Source organism: Arachis stenosperma, chromosome 9, assembly GCF_014773155.1.
Source record: "Arachis stenosperma cultivar V10309 chromosome 9, arast.V10309.gnm1.PFL2, whole genome shotgun sequence".
Classification (NCBI taxonomy): Eukaryota; Viridiplantae; Streptophyta; class Magnoliopsida; order Fabales; family Fabaceae; genus Arachis; species Arachis stenosperma.
This window is the reverse complement of record NC_080385.1, coordinates 22925043-22950298: the sequence shown is the minus strand read 5'-3', so window position 1 is coordinate 22950298 and position 25256 is coordinate 22925043. Positions and strand designations below refer to the sequence as shown.

The 25256-nt window shown below is 35.6% G+C and overlaps 2 protein-coding genes and 1 non-coding gene across 3 annotated transcripts; all 3 read left to right on the top strand.

Moving 5' to 3' along the window:
- Positions 1-541: 541 nt before the first annotated feature.
- Positions 542-3930, top strand: LOC130949239 (uncharacterized). The gene is made up of 4 exons (XM_057878014.1): positions 542-1592; positions 1641-2534; positions 2964-3110; positions 3218-3930. Exons 1-4 carry the CDS (start codon positions 542-544, stop codon positions 3928-3930), a joined length of 2805 nt encoding a protein of 934 aa, XP_057733997.1.
- Positions 3931-6302: 2372 nt separating this feature from the next.
- Positions 6303-7933, top strand: LOC130948011 (UDP-glucose flavonoid 3-O-glucosyltransferase 7-like). The gene has a single exon (XM_057876724.1). The coding sequence runs from the start codon at positions 6325-6327 to the stop codon at positions 7783-7785; it is 1461 nt and encodes a 486-aa protein (XP_057732707.1). The 5' UTR covers positions 6303-6324; the 3' UTR covers positions 7786-7933.
- A 16332-nt stretch (positions 7934-24265) lies between these two features.
- On the top strand, positions 24266-24369 carry LOC130953455 (small nucleolar RNA R71). Its single transcript, XR_009075624.1, has one exon. It is a non-coding gene; the product is annotated as a small nucleolar RNA R71 (small nucleolar RNA).
- Positions 24370-25256: the final 887 nt, after the last annotated feature.

Genomic DNA, 25256 nt, shown 5'->3' with positions numbered 1-25256 from the left:
ACCACATGGGAAGATTTCAAAAGGGAGTTGAAAAGATAATTCTTCCCTGAGAATGTGATTTATGAAGCAAGGAAGAAGTTGAGGGAGTTGAAGCACAAGAGTACGATTAGCGATTACATAAAGGAGTTCACTACTCTCACACTTCAAATCCCAAACTTAGCATCAAAGGATGCATTGTTCTTCTTCATTGATGGACTCCAACCTTGGGCAAAGCAAGAACTACAAAGAAGGAATGTTAAGGATGTCGATGAGGCCATCATGGTGGCCGAATCACTCACTGAGTATCATAAGGGAGACTCTAAATCCAAGTCTTCCTCCAAGCCTAGTTCTGCTAAAGGTGGGGGAGACAAGGGGAAGAGTTTCTCAATCAAGAAGGAAGGAAAATACTCTTCAAAGAAAGAGTACGAAGAAAAGAAGAAGGCTTTCGTGCCCAAAGGAGGATGCTTCGTGTGCAAGGGACCACACCAAATGAAGGATTATCCCAAGCTAGGGACTTTGGCATCTATCACAAGTGACTGAATGTGTTGGATCTATCCAACTCATGAATGCTGTGAAGGGAAAGGAGACAAATCCTGTAGAAAAGAAAGGCTTGATGTATGTCAAAGCCTTTATCAATGAAAAACCCGTCATGGCTATGATCGACACTGGTGCTACACACAACTTCATCACGCCTGATGAAGCAAACAAGCTTGGGTTGAAGATCACCGAAAAGAATGGTTGGTTCAAACCCATAAACACCAAGGGTGAACCCCTTAAGGGAGTAGCAAAAGGGGTTGAGATGACTCTTGGTTCTTGGAAGGGCCTTGTGGATTTCTCAGTAGCACCCATGGACGATTTTAAAATAGTCATTGGGCTCGATTTACAAAGGAAGGAAAATATAATACATATGCCATACTTCGACGTAGTATGCGTCATGGAGAAAGAGTCTCCTTGCATGGTCCCTACAGTCTCTAAAGTTGGAGGACCACCGATGCTATCTACTATGCAACTCAAGAAAGGGTTCAAGAAGGGAGAGATTACATATTTGGCTCTATTACAAGAGGAGTCAACATTCGAAAGAGAAGACGTTCCTCCCAAAATCAAGAAAGTTCTTGATGAAAATAAGGATGTGATGCCTCCTGAGTTGCCAAAACAACTACCACCTAGGAGGAAGGTGGATCACAAGATTGAATTAGAGTCAGGAGCAAAGCCGTCCGCCTCAATACCTTATAAGATGGCACCGCCAGAACTCGAGGAGTTGAAGAAGCAACTCAAGGATTTGCTAGATGTTGGGTTCATCCGTCCATCGAAGGCACCTTATGGCGCACCAGTCTTGTTCCAAAAGAAGCATGACGGTTCATTGAGACTATGCATCGACTATCGATCACTTAACAAGGTAACTATTAAGAACAAATACCCCATTCCTTTGATAGTCGTTTTGTTTGATCAACTTGGTAGAGCCAAGTGGTTCTCAAAGCTAGATTTGAGGTCAGGATATCACCAAGTGAGAATTGCCAATGGTGATGAGGCTAAGACCACGTGTGTTATGAGGTACGGATCGTATGAGTGGTTGGTGATGCCTTTTGGCTTGACCAATGCTCCTACGACCTTCTGTACCTTGATGAACGAGATTTTTTGACCTTACCTTGATCGGTTTGTAGTGGTCTACTTGGATGACATTATTGTCTATAGCAATACTTTGGAGGAACATGTAGAACACTTACTAATTGTGTTCAAGATCTTGCGAGAAAATAACCTATATGTGAAGAAGGAAAAGTGTTCCTTTGCAAGGGATGAAGTCCACTTCTTGGGACACATCATTAAAGATGGAACTTTCTGCATGGATCAAGAAAAAGTGAAGGCTATCAAAAAGTGGGAACCTCCAAACAAGGTATTTGAATTGAGGTCATTCCTTGGGTTGGCTAATTACTATCGGAGGTTTATCAAGGGATACTCCGCCAAGGCTGCACCATTAACTGATCTTCTCAAGAAGAATCACTCTTGGAAATGGTCAAAAGAGTGTCAAAAGGCTTTTGATGAGTTGAAGGCTGCTATCACAGAAGGACAAGTACTAGCACTACCCGACTACTCAAAGGTGTTTGAAGTCCACACTGATCCTTCTGACTACGCTATTGGAGGAGTTCTGATGCAAGAAGGACATCCTATTGCCTTTGAGAGTCGCAAGTTGAATGATACAAAAAGGCGATACACTATCCAAGAGAAGGAGATGACCACGGTGGTGCATTGTCTGAGAACTTGGCGTCACTACTTGCTTGGTTCACACTTCATCGTCAAGACAGATAATGTGGCTACAAGCTACTTCCAAACTCAAAAGAAGTTAAGTCCCAAACAAGCTATGTGGCAAGACTTCTTGGCTGAGTTTGATTTTGAATTTGAATACAAGTCAGGCAAGACTAATATGGTAGCTGATGCGTTGAGCTGCAAGGCTGAGTTGGCGGCCATTTCTATGGTTGAAGGAGATATTGTGCATACCATCAAGGAAGGGTTGCATCACGATCCATTAGCCAAGAAGTTGGTGGAGTTGGCTAGAGAAGGTAAGACCAAAAAATTTTGGCTAGAAAACGACCTTCTCTACACTAAAGGGAGAAGACTATACGTCCCTAAATAGAAAAATCTAAGAAGAAAATTATTGAGAGAATGCCACGACACCAAGTGGGCTGGTCACCAAGGTCAGCGAAGGACCTTGGCACTCATTGAATCTTCTTATTATTGGCCTCAAATGAGAGATGAAGTGGAGAGCTATGTGAAGACTTGTCTTGTGTGCCAACAAGATAAGATTGAAAATAAGACATCAAGTGGGTTGTTGGAACCTCTGCCTCCATCAGAGCGACCGTGGAAAAGTCTCTCTCTAGATTTCATCTCTGCCTTACCGAAGTCCGAGGGGTTTGGATCTATTCTCGTGATAGTGGATCGATTTTTGAAGTATGCTACGTTTATACCTGCCCCTACTGACTGCACTGCAGAGGAAGCAGCACGACTATTCTTCAAGAATGTGGTGAAGTACTGGGGATTGTCTAAGAGCATCATTAGTGATCGAGATCCACGCTTCACAGGACGACTATGGATAGAGTTGTTCAAACTCCTTGGGTTGGAGCTTCATTTCTCAACAAGTTCCATCCTCAAACCGATGGGCAGACTTAGAGAGTGAATGCCTTACTTGAGTGTTACTTGAGGCATTTTGTAAGCGCTAATCAGAAGGATTGGACAAAACTCCTAGACATTGCTCAGTTCTCATACAATCTGCAAAGGAGTGAGTCTATAGGGAAGAGCCCATTCGAGATTGTGACTGGACAACAGTCGCTTACACTTCACTCTCTTTCTTCCTCTTACTCAGGAAAAAGTCCTGGAGCTTATCATATGATTAAGTCTTGGGAAAAACAAGCAGATATCACTCGTTCTTACCTCGACAAAGCTGCCAAGAGGATGAAGAAATGGGCAGATAAGAAGAGGAGGCATGCAAGCTATCAAGTGGGAGACAAGGTAATGATCAAACTTCTTCCACAACAATTCAAAGCCTTTCGCAAGGTTCATAAGGGTTTAATCCGCAAATACGAAGGGCCATTTGAGATTATTGGACGTGTTGGGGAGGTTGCTTACAAAGTACAACTCCCTCCCTCTATGAAGATCCACCCAATTTTCCATGTGAGTATGCTTAAACCATATCATAAAGACCAAGATGAACCAAGTAGAGGTGACTCGAGTCGTGCTCCACCTGTGATGATTAGATCCTTTGATAAAGAAATCGAAGAGATCTTAGCTAATCGCGTCGTGCGACGAAGAGGGGTACCACCAAGTATTCAATACTTGATCAAGTGGAAAAGACTTCCGATAACCGAAGCTAGCTGGGAAGCTCGTGAAGATCTGTGGCAATTCCAAGAACACCTACAGCGCTATCATGAACAAAACGCGACGAGGACGTCTGCGCATTAGGTGGGGAAGAATGTCACGGTAAATTTTAGAAGGTTAGATTTAACAGTGTTTGTATAGTTTTTTGGAGTGTTTGAGAATACTCTAGATGGTTCCGGAATGTTCTAGAATGTCCTAGAAGTCCCGGAATATCCTAGAAGGTTCTAGAAGACTCTGGAAGGTCATAGAGTATTCTATAAGAGTGTAGATGTATATAGAAGTATAAAGAGTGGTATGGAATAATCTAGAAACATTTAGAAAGTTGTGGTAGGATAGATATTTGTAAAGAAGGTTCTAGATGATTAATCTGGACCATTGATTAGATTTAATCTTAACAATCTATTGAGGAGGTGGATGGCTATAAATAGGAGGTGAGAGTTAGTGTAAGGTGTGTGAATCATTTGTAACAAACACTTGAACAATAAAGTGTTCTTTCCACCAAGCTTCCTTTCTCTTGTGTTCTTAGCTTTCTTGTTAAGTATTGAGGGTTAGGCTGACTTGGTCTTAACTCAAGAGGTTGAGTAAGTTCGAGTGCCGGCACGGTAGCGTTGGAGTGTGTCCAAGGCCGTGACAAAATGGATGAAAAAAATAAAAATTTTTTTGTTTAAATAGAAAAAAATAAAAAAATTATAATAATATAAAATTATATTAATACTTTTATAATAAAATAAAATATAAATATTTTTATTTATTTATATTTTATTACATTTTATAAAGATTATACAATATTATAATTTTATATATTTGATTTAAATTATTTATCTAATACATGTATAACATTTAAATATGAATCTCTGTTATAATCATATATTAAAAATATTAAAACTAAATTTATATTAATAATGATTAATAATAATAGAACTATAAGTAATATTATAAAGGGGTAAATACGATTTTGGTCCATAAAGTTTTGTGCCAGAATCGAAATCGTCCCTCTTCTAATTTTGGATTTAAAATCGTCCTTAACGTTTTTTTTCGTATTAAAATCGTCCTTTTTAATAAATTTTTTTGTTTTATTCCTAAACTACCCCTATTCCTATTTTAATAATAAAAATTATAAAATTAAAAAAAAAAGAAAATGCGTGTTGGGGGGAGGGGGAAGAAAATGCGTTTGGGGGGAGGGGGGTTGGGGGAAGAAAAGGGTATACGAAGGGGGAGGGGAGGGGAAGGGGGAAGGGGGGAAGGGGACGGCGCCGGGGAGCCTCCGTCGTTGCTGCCGTGACCTCGTCGTCGCCGCCGCCTTCTCCAGAACTCTGATGATGATGACGATGAAGGGGAAAAGGGAAGCCGCCATCCTGCCGCCGCAATCTCGCCGTCCCGCCGCTGTCTCTCTTCTGTCCAGATCAACCGCGACCCTCTCCCGTCCTACTCTTCTTTCCTGTCTCGGATCTCCTCGAATCAGAGTTCACCGCCGCCGTTCATGAATGCTCCTCTGTTAATTTGAATTTCTTCGAACCAGATCTCTTCTTTGTGCTTTGAATTTCTAATTTGGCTTTGTGTTTCTCTGTTGATTTGGCTTTGTACTTGAATTTGTTAATTTTTTACTTGAATTTCTGTTTCTCTGTTTCTGTTTCTGAGGGTGGGGAAAGGGGAGACGGGGAGGGGGAAGGAGAAAGGACGCGGGGAGGGGGAGGGGACGCGGGGTGGGGGTGGGGGTGAGGGTGGAGGTGGGGGGGAGGGGGAGGGGACGCGGGGTGGGGTGGGGTGGGGGGTGGGGGTGGGGGTGGTGGAATGGCAGTAGTATTGGTGGTGGTGGAATGGCAGTGGGTGTTGATGATGATGATGATGTTGATAATGGTGGTGGAGTGACAGTTGGTGGTGGTGGTGAAAAAAGTAATTATGTTGGTAGTGGTGAAGATATTTTTGTCTAAAAAAAATTAAAAGGACGATTTTAATACGAAAAAAACGTTAAGGACGATTTTAAATCCAAAATTAGAAGAGAAACGATTTCGATTCTGGCACAAAACTTTAGGGACAAAATCGTACTTATCCCTATTATAAATATACAAAAAATAACTTTTTTTGTTTTTTTGTTCGTAACGAAGAAAAAATTATTTTAGTAGAATCCACGCTAAAATTTTCTTTTTTCTATTTTTTTTAACATCCAAATAAAAAAAAATAATTTTTTTCTATTTTTTCTTTTCTCTTATTTTTCGTTAAACCAAAAGCATAGTGTTAGCGAAACTGAATATCAAGTTCAGCTCATATCATTTTGATGGAATGAGCCAACTGGCTTCGTTTTATAGCGAACTTTGGTAGAACGGGACAGGACGGAGCGGACCCACCCGTACTAAGTATTAATAAAAAATTCCCTCGCTCATAGCGTGAAGCCACTTGTAAATAATACTGCTTATATATGTTGAGATTTGAGAGATTAACTGATTAACACAGGAACAGTTTTCTTGGAGTGCAACAAAAATGACAACGTCGAAGTCGCGGCCATTGAAGATACACTTGCTGCCATACTACGCGCAGGGTCACCAAATCCCCGTCGTCCACCTAGCACGCTTACTGGCCTCACGTGGACAGCACGTGACCATCATCACCACCCCTTCCAACGCCCGTCTAATTGACAAAGCCATCATCGGAGGCGGCGGCGATCATGACAACGCCTCCGACCGCATCTGCATCCACACCATCAACTTACCCGCCGAACAAGTCGGTCTTCCCCCCGGCGTCGAGAACTTCTACGACGTCGCCGACAATTCCGCCGCCAGGAAGCTCTACATTGCATCGCACCTCATCCAGTCGCAAGTGGAGTCCTTCATTGAGGAGTCCCTGCCGGACGCTCTCATCGCCGACGTCATGTTCACGTGGAGCCAAGCCACCGCGAGACGATTCAAGATCCCGAGGCTCACCTTCAACGCTTTGTTGATCTTTAACATGTGCGTGATAGAAGCCATTAGAGCTCATCCCGAGATCTTGAAATCCAACACGGGCCCGTACACTATCCCGGGCCTACCTCATAAGATCACCTTCCCCATGAAGCCCATGGGGACTTTCAACAAAGTCATGGAGCCCACCATTGACGCAGAGAAGGAGAGCCTCGGAGTCATCGTGAACAGCTTCAAGGAGCTTAACGCAGAGTACGCCGAGCACTACGAGAAGATCACGGGTCGGAGAGTATGGCATATCGGTCCCACGGATCTCATGGTGCATAAAACCATTCCAAGAGCCGTTGATAGTGAAGACGAGTGCCTGAAATGGCTTTCAACCAAGAAAAACAGTTCCGTGGTTTACGTTGCTTTTGGCTCATTGACCCGTTTAACTGGTAAGCAGCTTTACGAGTTAGCGTTGGGCCTGGAGCGGTCAGGGCACCCATTTATTTGGGTGGTTTCGCGGAACAAGAACAACAGAGTTGAAGAAACAGAAGGGAAAGGGTTGCCAGTCGGGTTTGAAGAGACGATGAAGAAGGAGGGGAGAGGGATGGTGATAAAAGAGTGGGTGCCGCAGCCGTTGATCCTGAATCATGCGGCTATTGGAGCGTTCTTGACGCACTGTGGAACCAACTCTCTGAATGAATCGGTAGCTGCTGGGGTTCCCATGATAACAATACCGGCGTTTGCGGATCAATACTTCACTGAGAAGATGATAAGTGAGGTGCACGGTATTGGGGTGGAGGTGGGTGCAGTGGAGTGGATCGTATCGCAGTACGACACCCCGAAGGAAGTGGTAAGCGCGGAGATGATAGAGAAGGCGGTGAAGAGGTTGATGGACGGCGGCGATGAAGCGGAGAAGATCAGGAAAAGAGCCAAGGAGTTGCAAGAGAAGGCTTTGAAAGCGGTTGAGGAAGGTGGGTCCTCATACAACACTTTGACGGAACTTATTGATCACCTTCAGAAGCTTGTGGCGCTCAAAACACCTGCAACTTCTACCTAGCTGGCTAGGTTTCTCTTAGTCTGTTATCCGATGATGAGCATCATGTTTTACACCGTTGCAATAAAGTCCCTTGTGACCTTTTTTAATTGGAATGGTTTAGACATTGTCGAACACTTAAATAAAAATGCATATTTCATCTTTTATTAAAGATATTTTGGTATTATGTTTTACCTGATTTTTATATAATTTATTCAATATTTTTTTGTCATATATTATTAAATATTTTAAAATAATAAAAAATATTTAAATTAGACTGAAACAAAAAAAAATAATAAATTAACTATTAAATTTTTTTCTAAAATGATTAATATAAAAAAATATGTCACACTCATTCATATATATATATAACAAGCTCAAATCTTTTAATTTTTTTTCAAATAAAAAATATTAATTTATATTCATGTGATATATAAAATAATTACTATATTATTATTGCATTATAAATTAAAATTCATTAATTTAAATTTGTTTTCATGTTTAATATAAAAATTAGAAATAAATAAAATTTTTATAGCTAGATGTAATCTAACAAAATATATAAAATATTAATTAGTTTAAAAAAATCAGAAAAAATTCTAAAAAAATATGAAAAAAGTAAATATAAAAAGTGTTTATAGAAGTAAATATGTTTAAAAAAATTTTTTTATAAATATATTTGATATCTGATCCAAACATAAAAAGTGTGGATATCGAATTCGATCTGATGAGTTTAATATTATGTCGAAATTAAATTTTAGCCATATCTAATCTGCAAACACCTCTAATAATAATTATTAAAAATATTATAATGATTATACTTTTAACTAAGAGGAAGTAAAAAAAAAAAATACTAAATACAAGAATAATTTAATCAAATATTTAAAAAATTTTACTTTAAATTAGTTGGACTTTTTTGTATATATATATGGGTTAATAGTCAAATTCGTCCCAGATCATCTATTCTTTAAATTAGTTCTCAAATAAGTTTTAGTTATATTAGTCCTTGAAAGATAAAATGTAAGTCAAATTGGTCCTTCCGTTAGTTAGATGATGACGTGTCACGTTAAATGTCACGTGTCACCAGATGATTGGTTGACGTGTCAAGTCTGTGACAGCTAACGCGCCACGTGTCACTTGACATGTAAAAATGATATTTATAATTAAAATAGTCCGTGAAAGTTCAGATGTAAGTCATTTTCATTCCTAAAATTTTAAAAATTAATCAAATTAGTCATTATATAAATTTTTTTTTCTTCATAATATTTAATTTAAAATATTTTTGATAGTACTAATTTTAATATTATTTTTAGACCTTAATAAACAAAATTTTTTTACATAAAATAATAAAAATAATTAATTTATTATAAAGTTATTTTGTCATTTATATTTTAAAATTTTACCTTTTTAAATTATAATTTTTTTATTCAATTATCTTTTAATCATATCTAAATAAACTACTCTTAATAAAACTTTTTTGTGTTATTTAATTATTTTTTTAAAAAATAATTAACTATTAAAATAATTAAACTTTTCACAACAAAAACAATAAAAAATTATGAACGAAAAAATTAACCATCATGATAATTTTTTTATTTATATTCATATTTTAATTATAAACATAAATATAATTTAATTATATTATTTATGAAATGTGACTATAGATATAGATAATATTTAATTATATTACTTATATATAGTTTCATTGTATTGTTTAGAAAGTTAGACTATAATTATGACTATAGAATTATTCCCGTATTTTTGTATGTGTGGCTAATTGATAATGTTGAAATATTACCCTTAATTATAAATAAGGTTTATAATTTAAAAAATTAAAGACTCAATTAAAAATATATGAAAAAGATGATATTAAAATATTCTAACTCTTTAAAATAAGAATATTCAAAATTCAATTAAAAATTATTTAAAATTTAAACTCAACAAAAGTTTATATTCAATGGGTCTTGTATTAAATATATTTAATAACCTATTATATTGTATTGGTTGAAATTAGTTTTTATACTGATAATTTTCTAATAACACTTTATTAGAAAGAAAATATTATTCCAAAATTTTTCAAAAACAAATTAATATTATATATATTTTGTTACACTACATTTATAGTTATAATTTTTTTATTTCTAATGCTTATATGAAAAATAAAAACAAATTTAAATTAGTGAATTTTAATCTATAATATAATAATATAGTAATTATTTTATATATCGTACGAATATAAATTGAATTTTTTTTTTGTAAAAATTTTAAGAGGCTTAAGCTTGTTATCAATATAACTCGTATGAATAATTTTATTTTAAAAAAATTATATATATATATATATATATGAGTGTGGCATATTTTTTTATATAAACAATTTCAAAAAAAAAATCTAATAGTTAATCTATTACATTTTTTGTTTTAGTCCAATTTAAATATTTTTTATTGTTTCTGGAAAGAAAATATTTTTAAAAATTTAATAATATGTGATGAAGAACACCGAATAAATTATACAGAAATTAATTAAAACGCAACACAAAAAACATCTTTATCACATACTCATCATCACATCATATCATCTTCTCTCATCTCTTTTCATTCCAGTAATTTCTCTCGACTTCCATCATCACTATCAACATCTTCTCTTTATATCTTTCTTACTCTACCGCCACTCACTCTACCTCCACCACCCCACTTCCATCGTCAACATAATCTTTTCATCTCTCTAATTTTTATCACCACGCCTTTCTTACTTTACTACTATTGTCAATAACCCATCTCCACATACCAAGCCCACCTTCTAATTTCAATAAGAGAATCAAAGTTTGCAACAGAAGGACTCAATGTCCCATTAAGCTTAAAATTTGTAAATTAATCATAGAAACTTTACTATTAGTATCATATTTGATTCCCAACTAGTTAGTTTCCGTTGAGATTAAAATCCTTCAACGAATCCAAGTCTCAAATATTCTCCAAAATCGACCTACTGAACTAGTTTTCATGAAGTCACAAACTTACCAGTAAAATCATAGTGTCAACCACATCAATTGTCTCAGTAAGTCTCTCACCTTACTGGTTGTTTAGCCACAAAATCTGCAATACGGTGTCGTATAGTGTCACCGGCAACTCTCCGGTCAAATTTTTGCTGGAAAGCTTCAAGAACGAGAGAGTTCATCTTTCCCAAAAAATTCGACAAGAAACCTTTCAAATTTCAACTCATACAAGAGAGATTGATCAACTGAGTCAAACCTAGAAGACTCGGCGGGAGACTCCAACCGTCATTAGTGTACATTATTCGTGTCGCTTTCTTTTGGAAAGAATTGCCCCCACCTTGTTTTAAGGGATTTTTTTTCTTTTTCTTGAAATGTATTATTATTATTATTATTATTATTATTATTATTATTATTATTATTATTATTATTTAGCGAATAAATAACATATTAAAATTTATACTTTATTTTTTTTGAATAATTTTTTTATGTTGTAAAACAATATTGCACAGCATCAATTAAAATTAATATTATTTAGAAGTTGATGTATGTACCATGAACACATTAATTAAAAAATAAATTGTTAAAAAGTTGATGAATATGAATACATTAAAAAATTAAAAAAATAATTACACTAAATGTATTAACCTTAACATTACTAGAGTAATGATAGGTAGTCAAAATATTATAAACAATAAATAAAAATATATAATCAATAATATTTGTAATGATAAGAAAGTGTAAATTATTCTCCTAACTTAATTGATACAATTAATTTTTTTCTATAATATACCTTCTTTCATTTAATTATACAAAAGTCAATTCCAAATTTAATGTGAACCAAATCTCAAAAAAAATTTATTATTACATTCATAATTCTATAATTTTTTAAATAAAAATTTTAAATTCTGATATTTTTAATCCTAAAAAATCTTAAATCACCTCAATACATTTTATAAAAAATAAAAATATTTTAAATTTGATTAGTCTCTATTTACGAAAAATCAGAAATGTCCAAAATTATTAGTTTTTGACTTGAAAAAATAAAATAACAAATAATAAATTAGAACCAATTTATTGATTATAGATATTATGTGTTTAAAATTATAGATGTTAAATTTAAAAATTTTAACAACATTTACTATACAACTCATATTTTACATATAGACTATTAAAAAATATAAACAAAAATTAAAAAATAAATTGTTAAAAGTAATTATCAACTCATCATATTAAAATTAATAAATAACTTTACATATGAATATTAAATAAAAAATATTAAAATAATTAAAATCATGATCCATTAGTATACATATAAGATAATTTGAAGAATACAATAAGAGGCATAGTTTAATTTGGTAATATTAATTATAAAAATTTATTAATTATGGATATCATATATATGAAATTATGAATGTTATGAGTATAAAATTATGGATATTATTAATATAAAATTATGGATATTATGTGTATGAACTTATGTATGTTATGAGTGAATTTATTAATTGAATAAATTAATTTAAGAATTTGACATTTTTTTAAATTTAATTATGATAAAATTTAAAAACATCTGTATTAACTTGATAGTTACTTATGCAATAAATAAAAAATGATATGTGTATAGATATAATAACTAATATACATTAATTTAATTTTTGAATGTTAGTTATATGTAATTATGGATGTTATGCAAGTGCATAAACTTATAGATGTGTTGAGTTTAGTAAATAAATAACAAAAATGATTATGACAAACATATTGAATTTTAGTTGATAACCCAAGTGGGTTTGATGATATTGTTTAAGTATGTAGGCTCAAATTGCTTTTGTTGTAGCCCAAACCTATGAAACCAAATGATTCCAAGGCTGGTGAATGGAAATTAAATCATCAATCCAGCCCAATACCAAATAAGTCAAATGAAAAGAAACCCTAAGATTCAATAAGTTCACCTCGGATAAATAACAAAGAAGAAAGGGAGCTTCACTTTTTCATTCAACCACCAAATTAAAGAAAGGAAAAGCTAATCAAGGAAGCAAATGTTAAATCAAGTTAAGCAAAAGTAAGCTAAGTAGAGTTAAAAAAATTTAAAGGTAATTTGTTTTCCAAGTCAATTGCTTCACATTTTTTTCTACTCTCTGCACTTCCATTTCGAGTAAAAAATGAAGAAAGTAGTGGCTAAATTTTTCTATTGTAAATCAATGGTTAAAATTATTTTTTGGAGTCAAAGCACGAATTTAAGAATTTGAATTTGGAAACCTCACGGAGCATTTGAGCAAGCAAGTTGATATTGCACCTATCTCCTTGATTAAGCCCAAAAATAATTTTTAAATCCCAAGTTTTGTAGTCTGTATGAAGAAAAAGAAAAAAGAATTACAACTAGTTTATTGATGAAGAACATAGTTTTGAATTCAGAAGTTGGGTTCATCACATAGAGTTAAGACTATGAATCATTATCTCCTTCATGGTTTATTATTGAATATTCGGTTTCAATGTTGTATCTTTTTTTGTCTTTCATTCGGTGAAAAAGGTATGAAAGTGAGGCATTGAAAAAAAGACAGAGAAAAAAGATTGAGAGAAACACTTAGAGAATAAAAAGGCAAGAGTAATTTCAGATTTTTTTTTGTTTGTATTTCTGTTTTGTGTCATGTACTTAAGAGGTATCCCTTGACAAGTTAGATAAGCAGTTAGTGTGTTGAGTCTAGGTAGCTACATGGCCAAGTCAAGTTTATGTTGAAACTTGTGTGTTCTTGATAGGATTATGTTGAGTTCCTGGGAATTTTCGTATTGAATACTTGGAAAGATAGTAGAAATTTTACTAACTTTGTGGTGGAGACTGAATGTAGGTTGCATTGCACAAGGCAACTGAACCAGGATACATGGCTGAGTCATCTTCTTCTTCCTTGCTCTGATTCTGTTATTTACGATTTATGAGACAAAACGAAATTATCTCCTACATAATCCAATACGCAAACCAAACAGAAGCTAAGTACTAAGTTCTGGTTTGAGGATTTATCAAACAAGTTTTAAAGAAGGCCATAGATTCAACCCTCTTCTCCAAGTCATCAAGAACCCTAAAATGTTATGTTTATGAACTTAGTTAGTACAGCATAATTATTTATGGTTATCAGTGGCTAAGAGAAGGGAAAGTTGAATCTTGGCCCCTTTTTTCTTTTCATGTAAACTTTCTTTCTATTAAGATAATATAAGAGATATTTTGGTTTTGTCTCTTAATACGGTAGGAGATAATTTTGTCTCCTATAATACAGAACTAGAAACAGAGAAGAGAATAGAGATTGACACACAGATGTATTCTGGTTCAGCTACCTAGTACAATGTAGCCTACATCTAGTCTCCATTACAACAGTGATAAAATTTCACTATCTTTTTAACAGATTATAGTAAAAAATTCACTACTAGAAAATTTGTTATTACAGACAGAAATTTCCGACGGATTTTATCCCATGGGAATACAGACGAAATTTCAGAAGGATTTTTTTGTCGGAAAACAAAAAAAATGGATTAGCATAAATTACAGACGGAAAAGAAAATCTGTCGATAATTTCGTCAGAAAAATTAATTTTTTTTCCGTAGGAACTGATTACAGACGGAAAATCCGTCTGTAATTAAATAGACAAAATGGTGCGTTTTGTTAAATTATTACAGACGGAAAATCCGTCTGTAATTTAAATTTTCCGTCGGTAAATATTGAGATAACCTTAATCTTATCTCTATCCACTCGATCCATTTACACTCTACTCTTGTTCCTCTCTCCGTCACCGAGTTGCTTCTTCTACTAGGGTTTTCTCTTCCGCCATTGATGGCATCACCCTAAGCTCCCGCCCCTTCTTCTCCACAGGCATTGCTCTCAGATCACTTCCATTCCCTAATTCCGCTCCGATTCTGTCATTTCTAGGGTTCTCGTCGATCCAGGTAACCTTCTTCTGTTTCTAAGATCATTGTTTCTGGATTTCCGAATGTTAGTTTCGCCTACGCTTGTTTTTGCTGCGTCTTAAGGGATTCGTTGATTGGCGATGCATCTGGCGCATTCCGCATTTGACGTTCGCGTTTCGTTGGGTTTTCTATTTTTATCGATTGTTCTATCGTCGTCGTTGTTGTTGTTAGATCAGAAGAGTAGCTACGAGCTGAAGCTGAAACTGATTTGAATTATTATGTTGTTCAGATTTGCGACTTTTTTTATTTTATACTTTTTTCATTCTCGATGGTATGTTCCCTTGGGATTGGAAGAATGGAAGTCATGGCAAGGTTTCTAGCTGCTGGGAGTTTCTCCCAAACCATTGCAGGTAGAAGAAGACCCTACCTCTGAATTTCTATAGTTGTTGTGATTGTGCTTTATGCTTGGGCATTGTTTGTTGTTGGAATTAATATGCTTAATCAAGAACTTAAATTATTGCAAGGAAAAACAAAAAATGGATATATGTATCAGTATGATTTAAAAAGTACTGTAGTGCTGTTTGATTCATGTAACCATCCCCATTGGTAGGACAATTCTAAAAGTAGGTGAGTGCAAATGTATTTTACTTAGATATCTATTTATGTATTGCTGATGTATTCAATTTCTAATCAATGTCATCTATTCATGCGTGGCTTTGGAAGATGACTTTGGCAGGTCAGTTGCTGAGCATATTTGCAGAGAACTACGTGAGACAGATGAAGCAAATTTACTTGATGAAGAAGGTTCTTTTGACCTTTTAAATTCAATTCGTGGATTGGCTTGAGAGATATTAGTTTTTAAATTATGAATACTAATTCTAATTCGTTTTTAAACTCCCTGTTTATTTATTTGTTTGGCAGGAGTGTTTGGAAGTGCAGAAGGAGAAGGCCTTCTGTATTGGCACCACTTGGGGTAATGATCACCACATGTTTGATACAATGACTGTGATGTCTTTTACCTTCATTTTTATCCCTTTGTTCTACGATACATTACATTACAAGAATGTGTTTTGTTTTATCCCTTTAGTTTTTTTATAAATTACTTATCTTCATATTCAGTGATGTGCAGATTCTCCTTACATGGAAAGGGTACTTTGTACTGTTCAATTTGTGTGTTTGTTCTATAACTTGAAAGCTTATGGTTACTTCTTAATGACGGTGTTTCTGTTTATTTGGTTGTTTGACTTGTATTAGTTTCAGATTAGTTTTTCTTTTGCTGATATATATGTCTCCCACTAATCTCTCTTTTTAATTTAGATCTACAACTGCAGTTGTCCTGAGGTGAGCAGAAAGTATCAGTTTTCGGCATATTCAGAAAGGTTTTGTTATTGGAGGAACTCAAGTGAAGTTTGGAAGTTTAGAAGATCAGGGGTATAATTGTGCTCAATCTACCTGTTACATAGAGCTCGTGAACTGTGTGAAGAATATTTTCATTCTTTTTCATTTAGTTTAGAAATGCAACTCATGATTAAGTTTTATTAGTTGCTTCAAGTTTCATGTTTTAGGCCTCTTATATATATATGCTTCTGATGATGGTTTTGCAATTAAAATTTTATGGATTGGTACAATCTTCAGATTCACTTCGATGTATCAACTGTATATACATGCTTTATGTTCACTTTAGCCCTTAATGGGGAAAAGTGTAGCAGCATATTTCTGCTTGTCATTTGCTGTTTTTTATTTTATTTTTTGGTGTTGGAAAATCTTGTAAGATATGTGGCTTGTTTCATAACCATGACGAATATTCTTGCCCAATGATGAAGCTGAAGCATGGAGGGTCTGCGGCAAATATGGTGTCAACAGCACCGCTCTCTTTCTCAGCTTCTTTTCCTCCGAGCAATTTCTTCCAAGATTTTTGTCAAAGGTACATAGCTACACACACCCTTTTTGTTTTTCTGGGACTCTCCCTCTCTTGTGTAATATCATTATTACTATTTGCAAACTGGAGTACCAAAAATTTAGTTCGATTTTTTCAATAGTCTGCTAATTTGAGCTGTTTTCTTGATTTATCTTAAAGTTTTGTTCAAGCAATTGCTTTTACTATGGAGACTTGAATAACTAAAGAGCACGGCTGGTTATTCCTGCTATTGGTTTTAGCATTGGATTCAAATGGATTGATTCAACAATGGGGGTTTATACTTAATCAAATCTGTTTTGCACATCATTGCTATAAACGATGATTTCAGAAATAGAAGTGAAACAAATGGTCCCAGAGCAATTAGAAAAAGGAAATAATAGCATATTACAATGCAACTAAGTAGTTGCAGCCGCCAGCCGCCTGGGTAGGAATCAAGAAATAACTTGCATTTAGATTGTGGTATATGGAAAAAGGTTTAGTTTGAGTACAATTGAGATATAATAATTTATATTGTCTTCTTTTATTTGTTAAACTTTTTGGGAGAAGTAGTGATACACTGCTAGCCACTAACAATAAACCTCTTCTCAGTTGTGTTTGTTGTGACACTACTGCAAAGGAATTGAATAAACAGACATGCAAGAGGTTATATGCAGAACCATGTTATGGATTCGGCTCACCAAGCTCTTGATGCCTGATTCTATTTCCATTGCTTATTTCATCAAACAGTTCATAACATCCATTTTCAATTATTAGTTCCTTTTCCAAAAATAATAAGAAAGCAAAAATAAGCTAAATGTTTTCATGAGGTATTAAATTTGGTATCTGTGGTTCAAGATCTGATCTAGCTATAAAGTTTTATGATAAACAAATTAGGAGTTTGTCATCAAAATTAGCGATCCCATCCGATGAGTATTCTTTCAAATATGACTCACCAACCGTAGAAAACAGAATCAATCTATTAAGAAATGCTGCTTGCTTAGTCGTCTTTTAGTTATGCTATATATATAGTTTAATTATTTTATATTCATAATTAATACTGCATGGCTCTGTGTGTTAACCAAAGACTAAAATAAAATGCTTTGAATCATAGAAACCTGATGAAGCAAGTTGAGGATCCATCAAGCATATCCTGTAGGCAGTGATTTCTGCTGTTGATGACAAGGGGAAAATAGCAACATCAGTAGCTTGTGCGTTGAATTTGCTTATTGGTGTTCCTGAGAATAGAGAATTAGTTAATTCATCTGAAGTTCATCCTTTAGTTTGGAGATGGCTTGAGGTGTTTTTGAAGAAAAGGTTTAATTGGGATCTTAGCAGCTCGAATTACAAGGATGTGAGGAAGTTTGCAATTTTACGAGGCTTATGTCACAAGGTACTGCTTAAAGATTCAGCTGTAATATATAGAAATTTTTGTTAACATTTAAGAATTAAGAATTAAGATATGCTTTATGTAGGCTTTTTGTTCAAGACTATCTTAAATGTGATTGTTAAACATATATTTTAAATATTTCTAACATATGTTCATATAGATATAGATAAATGTAAATACTGAACCGTTTCTTATCTTTTATAGATTGTGGTTCTCCAATTGCTATAACATGACATTTATGTTTCATAGATTGTAGTTTTCCTATTGCTATGATATTGAGTAGATATCTAGAGGCTTGTTTCTCTTTTATTTCTAATAGTTACTATCTTTGTTAGGTGGGAATTGAGCTTGTCCTAAAGGATTTTGATTTGGATTCTCCAACTCCCTTTCAGAAATCTATATTGTCAGCTTGGTGCCCGTTCATAAGGTAGAGTAAAAAGAATATATATTTGGATAAAATAAGAATTTAATTCAATAAAATAAGAATTTAAAATTAGAGAAAGGACAACAAGGTGAAGTAGGTCTTTTCTTGGGTCTTCTGATTGTGAGAATCCGTATTTACATATAATTGTAAAAATGTGATGGTTACCACAAATTTTTGCTAGTGCATTAGTCATGTTAAGTGGTGGACGAAATTTTGATCACATCAATGTAGTATTCTTTGTTGTTGTATGAAATCATTATTATGGCACCTATGTGTGGACACAACTCCATTCAACTAACCAGCAAGTGTACTGGGTCGTCCAAGTAATAAACCTTACGTGAGTAAGGGTCGATCCCACAGAGATTGTTGGTATGAAGCAAGCTATGGTCATCTTGTAAATCTCAGTTAGGCAGATTAAATGGTTATGAGTTTCGAAAATTAATAATAATAAATAAACATAAAATAAAGATAAAGTTACTCATGTATTTCCATGGTGGGAATTTCAGATAGGTGTATGGAGATGCTGTGCTCCTCCTGAATCTCTGCTTTCCTACTGCTTCATCCAATCCTTCTTACTCCTTTCCATGGCAAGCTGTATGTAGCGCATCACTATTGTCAATGGCTACATCCCATCCTCTCAGTGAAAAAGGTCCAAATGCTCTGTCATGGCACGGCTAATCATCTGTCGGTTCTCAATCAGGTTGGAATAGAATCCCTTGATTCTTTTGCGTCTGTCACTAACGCCCAGCCTTCAGGAGTTTGAAGCTCGTCACAGTCATTCAATCCCAGAATCCTACTCGGAATACCATAGACAAGGTTTAGACTTTCCGGATTCTCATGAATGCCGCCATCAATTCTAGCTTATACCACGAAGATTCTGTTGGGGAATCTAAGAGATATGCGTCCGGCCTAGAGTAGAACGGAAGTGGTTGTCAATCACACGCGTTCATAGGTGAGAATGATGATGAGTGTCACGGATCATCACATTCATCAAGTTGAAGTGCAACGTATATCTTGGAATAAGAATAAAAGAGAATTGAATAAAAAGTAATAGTAATTGTATTGAAACTTGAGGTACAGCAGAGCTCCACACCCTTAATCTATGGTGTGCAGAAACTCCACCGTTGAAAATACATAAGTGAAAGGTTCAGGCATGGCCGAATGGCCAGCCCCCTAAAACGTGATCAATAGCCTCTTAAGATGAAGAATAAAACAAAACTGAGACCAAAGATGAAACGTGGTCAAAAGACGTCTAATACAATAGTTAAATGTCCTATATATACTAGACTAGCTACTAGGGTTTACATAAGTAAGTAATTGATGCATAAATCCACTTCCGGGGCTCACTTGGTGTATGTTTGGGCTGAGCTTGATCTATCCACGAGCTGAGGCTTCTCTTGGAGTTGAACGCCAAGTTATAACGTGTTTTGGGCGTTCAACTCCGGATCATGACGTGTTTTTGGCGTTTAACTCCAGACAACAGCATGTACTTGGCGTTCAATGCCAAGTTACGTCGTCAATTCCCGAATAAAGTATAGACTATTATATATTGATGGAAAGCTCTGGATGTCTACTTTCCAACGCCATTGAGAGCGCGCCATTTGGAGTTCTTTAGCTCCAGAAAATCCATTTCGAGTGCAGGGAGGTCAGATTCCAATAGCATCAGCAGTCCTTTTGTCAGCCTTTTTTCAGAGTTTTGCTCAAGTCCCTCAATTTCAGCCAGAAATTACCTAAAATCACAGAAAAACACACAAACTCATAGTAAAGTCCAGAAATGTTAATTTAACATAAAAACTAATGAAAACATCCCTAAAAGTAGCTTGAACTTACTAAAAACTACCTAAAAACAATGCCAAAAAGCGTATAAATTATCCGCTCATCACAACACCAAACTTAAATTGTTGCTTGTCCCCAAGCAACTGAAAATAAATTAGGATAAAAAAAGAGAATATACTATAAATTCCAGAATATCAATGAATATTAATTATAATTAGATGAGCAGGACTTGTAGCTTTTTGCTTCTGAATAGTTTTGGCATCTCACTTTTTCCTTTGAAGTTTAGAATGATTGGCTTCTCTAGGAACTTAGAATTTCGGATAGTGTTATTGATTTTCCTAGTTAAGCATGTTGATTCTTGAACACAGCTACTTATGAGTCTTGGCTGTGGCCCTAAGCACTTTGTTTTCCAGTATTACCACCGGATACATAAATGCCACAGACACATAACTGGGTGAACCTTTTCAGATTGTGACTTAGCTTTGCTAAAGTCCCCAGTTAGTGGTGTCCAGAGCTCTTAAGCACACTCTTTTTGCTTTGGATCACGACTTTAACCACTTAGTCTCAAGCTTTTCACTTGGACCTTCATGACACAAGCACATGGTTAGGGACAGCTTGGTTTAGCCGCTTAAGCCTGGATTTTATTTCCTTGGGCCCTCCTATCCATTGATGCTCAAAGCCTTGGATCCTTTTTACCCTTGCCTTTTGGTTTCAAGGGCTATTGGCTTTTTCTGCTTGCTTTTTCTTTTTCTTTCTATTTTTTTTTCGCCAATTTTTTTTTCACTGCTTTTTCTTGCTTTAAGAATCAATTTCATGATTTTTCAGATCATCAATAACATTTCTCTTTGTTCATCATTCTTTCAAGAGCCAACAGTTTTAACATTCATAAACAACAAGATCAAAAATATGCATTGTTTAAGCATTCATTCAGAAAACAAAAGTATTGTCACCACATCAATATAATTAAACTAAATTCAAGGATAAATTCGAAATTCATGTACTTCTTGTTCTTTTGAATTAAAACATTTTTCATTTAAGAGAGGTGAAGGATTAATGGAATTTATTCATAGCTTTAAGACATGGTTACATACTAATGATCATGAAGTAAAGACACAAAACATAGATAAACACAACATTAAAAATCGAAAAACAGAAAGAAATAAGAACAAGGAATGAATCCACCTGAGTGAGGGTGGCGCCTTTTTGAAGGTCCAATGGTGCTTTTTGAGCTCCTTTATGTCTCTTCCTTGCTTCTGTTGCATGATTCCTAGTAATTTTGGTGTTCCTATCCTTAGTTGCTCCCAATAATTGTGTGGAGGACAATTTATCCCCTGAGGTATCTCAGGGATCTCTTGATTTGCAGTCAAATGTTCTACCACTGATCTATAAACCCTTTACATGAGTCTTTCCATCTCCCATGACTCAGAGCTGGAAGCTTTTGTCTTCCCTTTTTTCTCTTCTTCTTTTTTTTTTTTTGAATGTCTCTAGCCTTAGGTGCCATTAATGGTTATGGAAAAGCAAAAAGCTATGCTTTTACCACACCAAACTTAGAAAATTGCTCGCCCTCGAGCAAGAGAAGAAAGAAAAGATGAAGAATAAGAAGAAGATATGGAGGAGATTGAGGGTTGTGTGTATTCGGCTATATGGGTGGGATTGTGTTTTTGAATTTTGAAGGTAGGTGGGATGTATGGGGAAAAGTGGATGGATGTGAGTGGTGAATGGAAAATAGAAGGGATGACCATGAATGGAGAGAGAGATTGAGGTGATTGGTGAAGGGTTTTGGGAAATGTGATATGGGGGAGAGTGTAAATAGGATTAGGAGGTAAGGTGGGAATATGTTAGGTGGGGATCCTGTGGGGTCCACAGATCCTGAGGTGATCCTGTGGGGTCCACAGATCCTGGAGTGTCAAGGAATTCCATCCCTGCACCAAATAGGCATGTAAAATGCCTTTGCACACCATTCTGGCGTTTAAACGCCCATTGGTGCACATTCTGGGTGTTCAACGCCCAGATGTAACATGTTTCTGGCGTTGAACGCCAGTTTCATGCTTGTTACTGGCATTCAGCGCCAGTTTTTCCTCTTAGGCACATTCCTGGCGTTCAGCGCCAGAATGTTGCTTATTTCTGGCGTTCAGCGCCAGGTTGTTGCTTGTTTCTGGCGTTCAGCGCCAGGTTGATGCTCTGTTCTGGCGTTGAACACCGGCCAGATGCATCTTACTGGCGTTGAACGCCAGCCTGTGCTTCCTCCAGGGTGTGATTTTTTTCTTTTGCTGTTTTTTATTCTGTTTTTAATTTTTATGATTTTTTCGTGACTCCTCATGATCATGTACCTAATAAAACACAAAATAACAATAAAATACAATAAAATAAAATTAGATAAATAAAATTGGGTTGCCTCCCAACAAGCGCTTCTTTAATGTCAATAGCTTGACAGTGGCTCTCATGGAGCCACAAGGTGATCAGGTCAATGTTGTATAGTCCCAACACCAAACTTAGAGTTTGGATATGGGATCTTAACACCAAATTTAGAGTTTGGTTGTGGCCTCACAACACCAAACTTAGAGTTTGACTGTGTGGGCTCTTCTTGACTCTGAACTGAGAGAAGCTCTTCATGCTTACTCTCTTTTGTCACAGAGGGATGGCCATGTGCCTTAAACACAAGGTAGTCCCCATTCAATTGAAGGACTAATTCACCTCTGTTGACATCTATCACAGCTCCTGCTGTGGCTAGGAAAGGTCTTCCAAGGATGATGCAATCATCCTCTTCCTTCCTAGTGTCTAAGATTATGAAATCAGCAGGGATGTAAAGGCCTGCAACCTTTACTAACACGTCCTCTACTATTCCATAAGCTTGTCTCAATGACTTGTTTGCCAATTGTAATGAGAACAAGGCAGGTTGTACCTCAATGATCCCCAACTTCTCCATTACAGAGAGTGGCATAAGATTTATCCCTGACCCCAGATCACACAAAGCTTTTTCAAAGGTCATGTTGCCTATGGTACATGGTATTAAGAACTTGCCAGGATCTTGTTTCTTTTGAGGTAAAATTTGCTGAATCCAAGTATCCAGTTCACTAATGAGCAGGGGAGGTTCACTTTCCCAAGTCTCATTACCAAACAACTTGGCATTCAGCTTCATGATAGCTCCTAAATATTGAGCAACTTGCTCTCCAGTCACATCTTCATCCTCTTCAGAGGAAGAATAGTCTTCAGAGCTCATGAATGGCAGAAGGAGATTTAATGGAATCTCTATGGTCTCTATATGAGCCTCAGATTCCTTTGGATCCTTAATAGGAAACTCCTTCTTGCTTGAGGGACGTCCCAGGAGGTCTTTCTCACTAGGATTTTTGTCCTCCTCCTCCCTTGTGCATTCGGCCACATTGATTATATCAATGGCCTTGCACTCTCCTTTTGGATTCTCTTCTGTATTGCTTGGGAGAATACTGGGAGGAGTTTCAATGACTTTCTTACTCAGCTGGCCCACTTGTGCCTCCAGATTCCTAATGGAGGATCTTGTTTCACTCATGAAACTGAAAGTGGCCTTGGACAGATCAGAGACTAGATTGACTAAATTAGAAGTGTTTTGTTCAGAATTCTCTGTCTGTTGCTAAGAAGATGATGGAAAAGGCTTGCCATTGCTCAGCCTGTTGCATCCACCATTGTTAAAGCCTTGTTGAGGCTTTTGTTGATCCTTCCATGAGAAATTTGGATGATTTCTCCATGATGAGTTATAGGTGTTTCCATAAGGTTCACCCATGTAATTAACCTCTGCCATGGCAGGGTTCTCAGGATCATAAGCTTCTTCAGAAGCTGCCTCTCTAGTACTGTTGGATGCATGTTGCCATCTATTCAGATTTTGAGAGATCATGTTGACCTGTTGAGTCAACACTTTGTTCTGAGCCAATATGGCATTCAAAGCATCAATTTCAAGAACTCCTTTCTTCTGAGGTATCCCATTATTCACGGAATTCCTCTCAGAAGTGTACATGAATTGGTTGTTTGCAACCATATCAATGAGTTCTTGAGCCTCTTCAGGCGTTTTCTTTAGGTGAATAGATCCACCTGCAGAATGGTCCAATGACATTTTCGAAAATTCAGATAGACCATAATAGAATATATCTAATATGGTCCATTCTGAAAACATGTCAGATGGACATCTTTTGGTCAGCTACTTGTATCTTTCCCAAGCTTCATAGAGGGATTCACCATCTTTTTGTTTGAAGGTTTGAACATCCACTCTCAGCTTGCTCAGCTTTTGAGGAGGAAAGAATTTATCCAAGAAGGCTGTGACCAGCTTATCCCAGGAGTCCAGGCTATCCTTAGGTTGTGAATCCAACCATATTCTAGCTCTGTCTCTTACAGCAAAAGGGAAAAGCATGAGTCTGTAGACTTCAGGATCAACTCCATTTGTCTTTACAGTCTCACAGATATGCAAGAACTCAGTTAAAAACTGATAAGGATCTTCAGATGGAAGTCCATAAAACTTGCAGTTTTGTTGCATTAAAGCAACTAGTTGAGGCTTAAGCTCAAAATTATTGGCTCCAATGGCAGGAATGGAGATGCTTCTTCCATCAAACTTGGACGTTGGTTTTGTGAAGTCACCAAGCATTCTCCTTGCATTATTATTATTTTCGGCTGCCATCTCCTTCTCTTGTTCCAATATTTCTGAAAGGTTACCTTTAGAATAATGTAATTTAGCTTCTCTTAATTTCCTCTTCAGAGTCCTTTCAGGTTCTGGATCAATTTCAACAAGAGTGCTTTTATCCTTGTTCCTGCTCATATGAAAAAGAAGAAAACAAGAAAAGAAAGAGGAATCCTCTATGTCACAGTATAGAGATTCCTTTGTGTTAGTAGAAAAAGAGAGGGGAGAAGAATGAAGAAGAATGGTTCGAATTTTTAGATGAAGAGAGGTGAAGAGAAGTGTTAGTAATTAAATAATTAAATAGAATATGAGAAGAGAGGGAGAATTTCGAAAATAATTTTGAAAAAAGGGGTTAGTAATTTTCGAAAATTAAATATAAGATATAATTAAAATTAAAATTTAAAATAATTAATTAATTAAAAAGAATTTTTGAAAAAGGGATGAGATATTTTCAAAAATTAGAGAGGGAAAAGTAGTTAGGTGGTTTTGAA

Bases quoted from the DNA above. Each gene is read 5' to 3' on its own strand.
- LOC130949239 (XM_057878014.1), top strand. From the start codon at position 542: ATGAATGCTGTGAAGGGAAAGGAGACAAATCCTGTAGAAAAGAAAGGC. The intron at 1,593-1,640 runs GTACCTTGATGA...ATCGGTTTGTAG, and splicing joins CAATGCTCCTACGACCTTCT to TGGTCTACTTGGATGACATT. The intron at 2,535-2,963 runs GTAAGACCAAAA...ACTGCACTGCAG, and splicing joins GGTGGAGTTGGCTAGAGAAG to AGGAAGCAGCACGACTATTC.
- LOC130948011 (XM_057876724.1), top strand. From the start codon at position 6,325: ATGACAACGTCGAAGTCGCGGCCATTGAAGATACACTTGCTGCCATAC.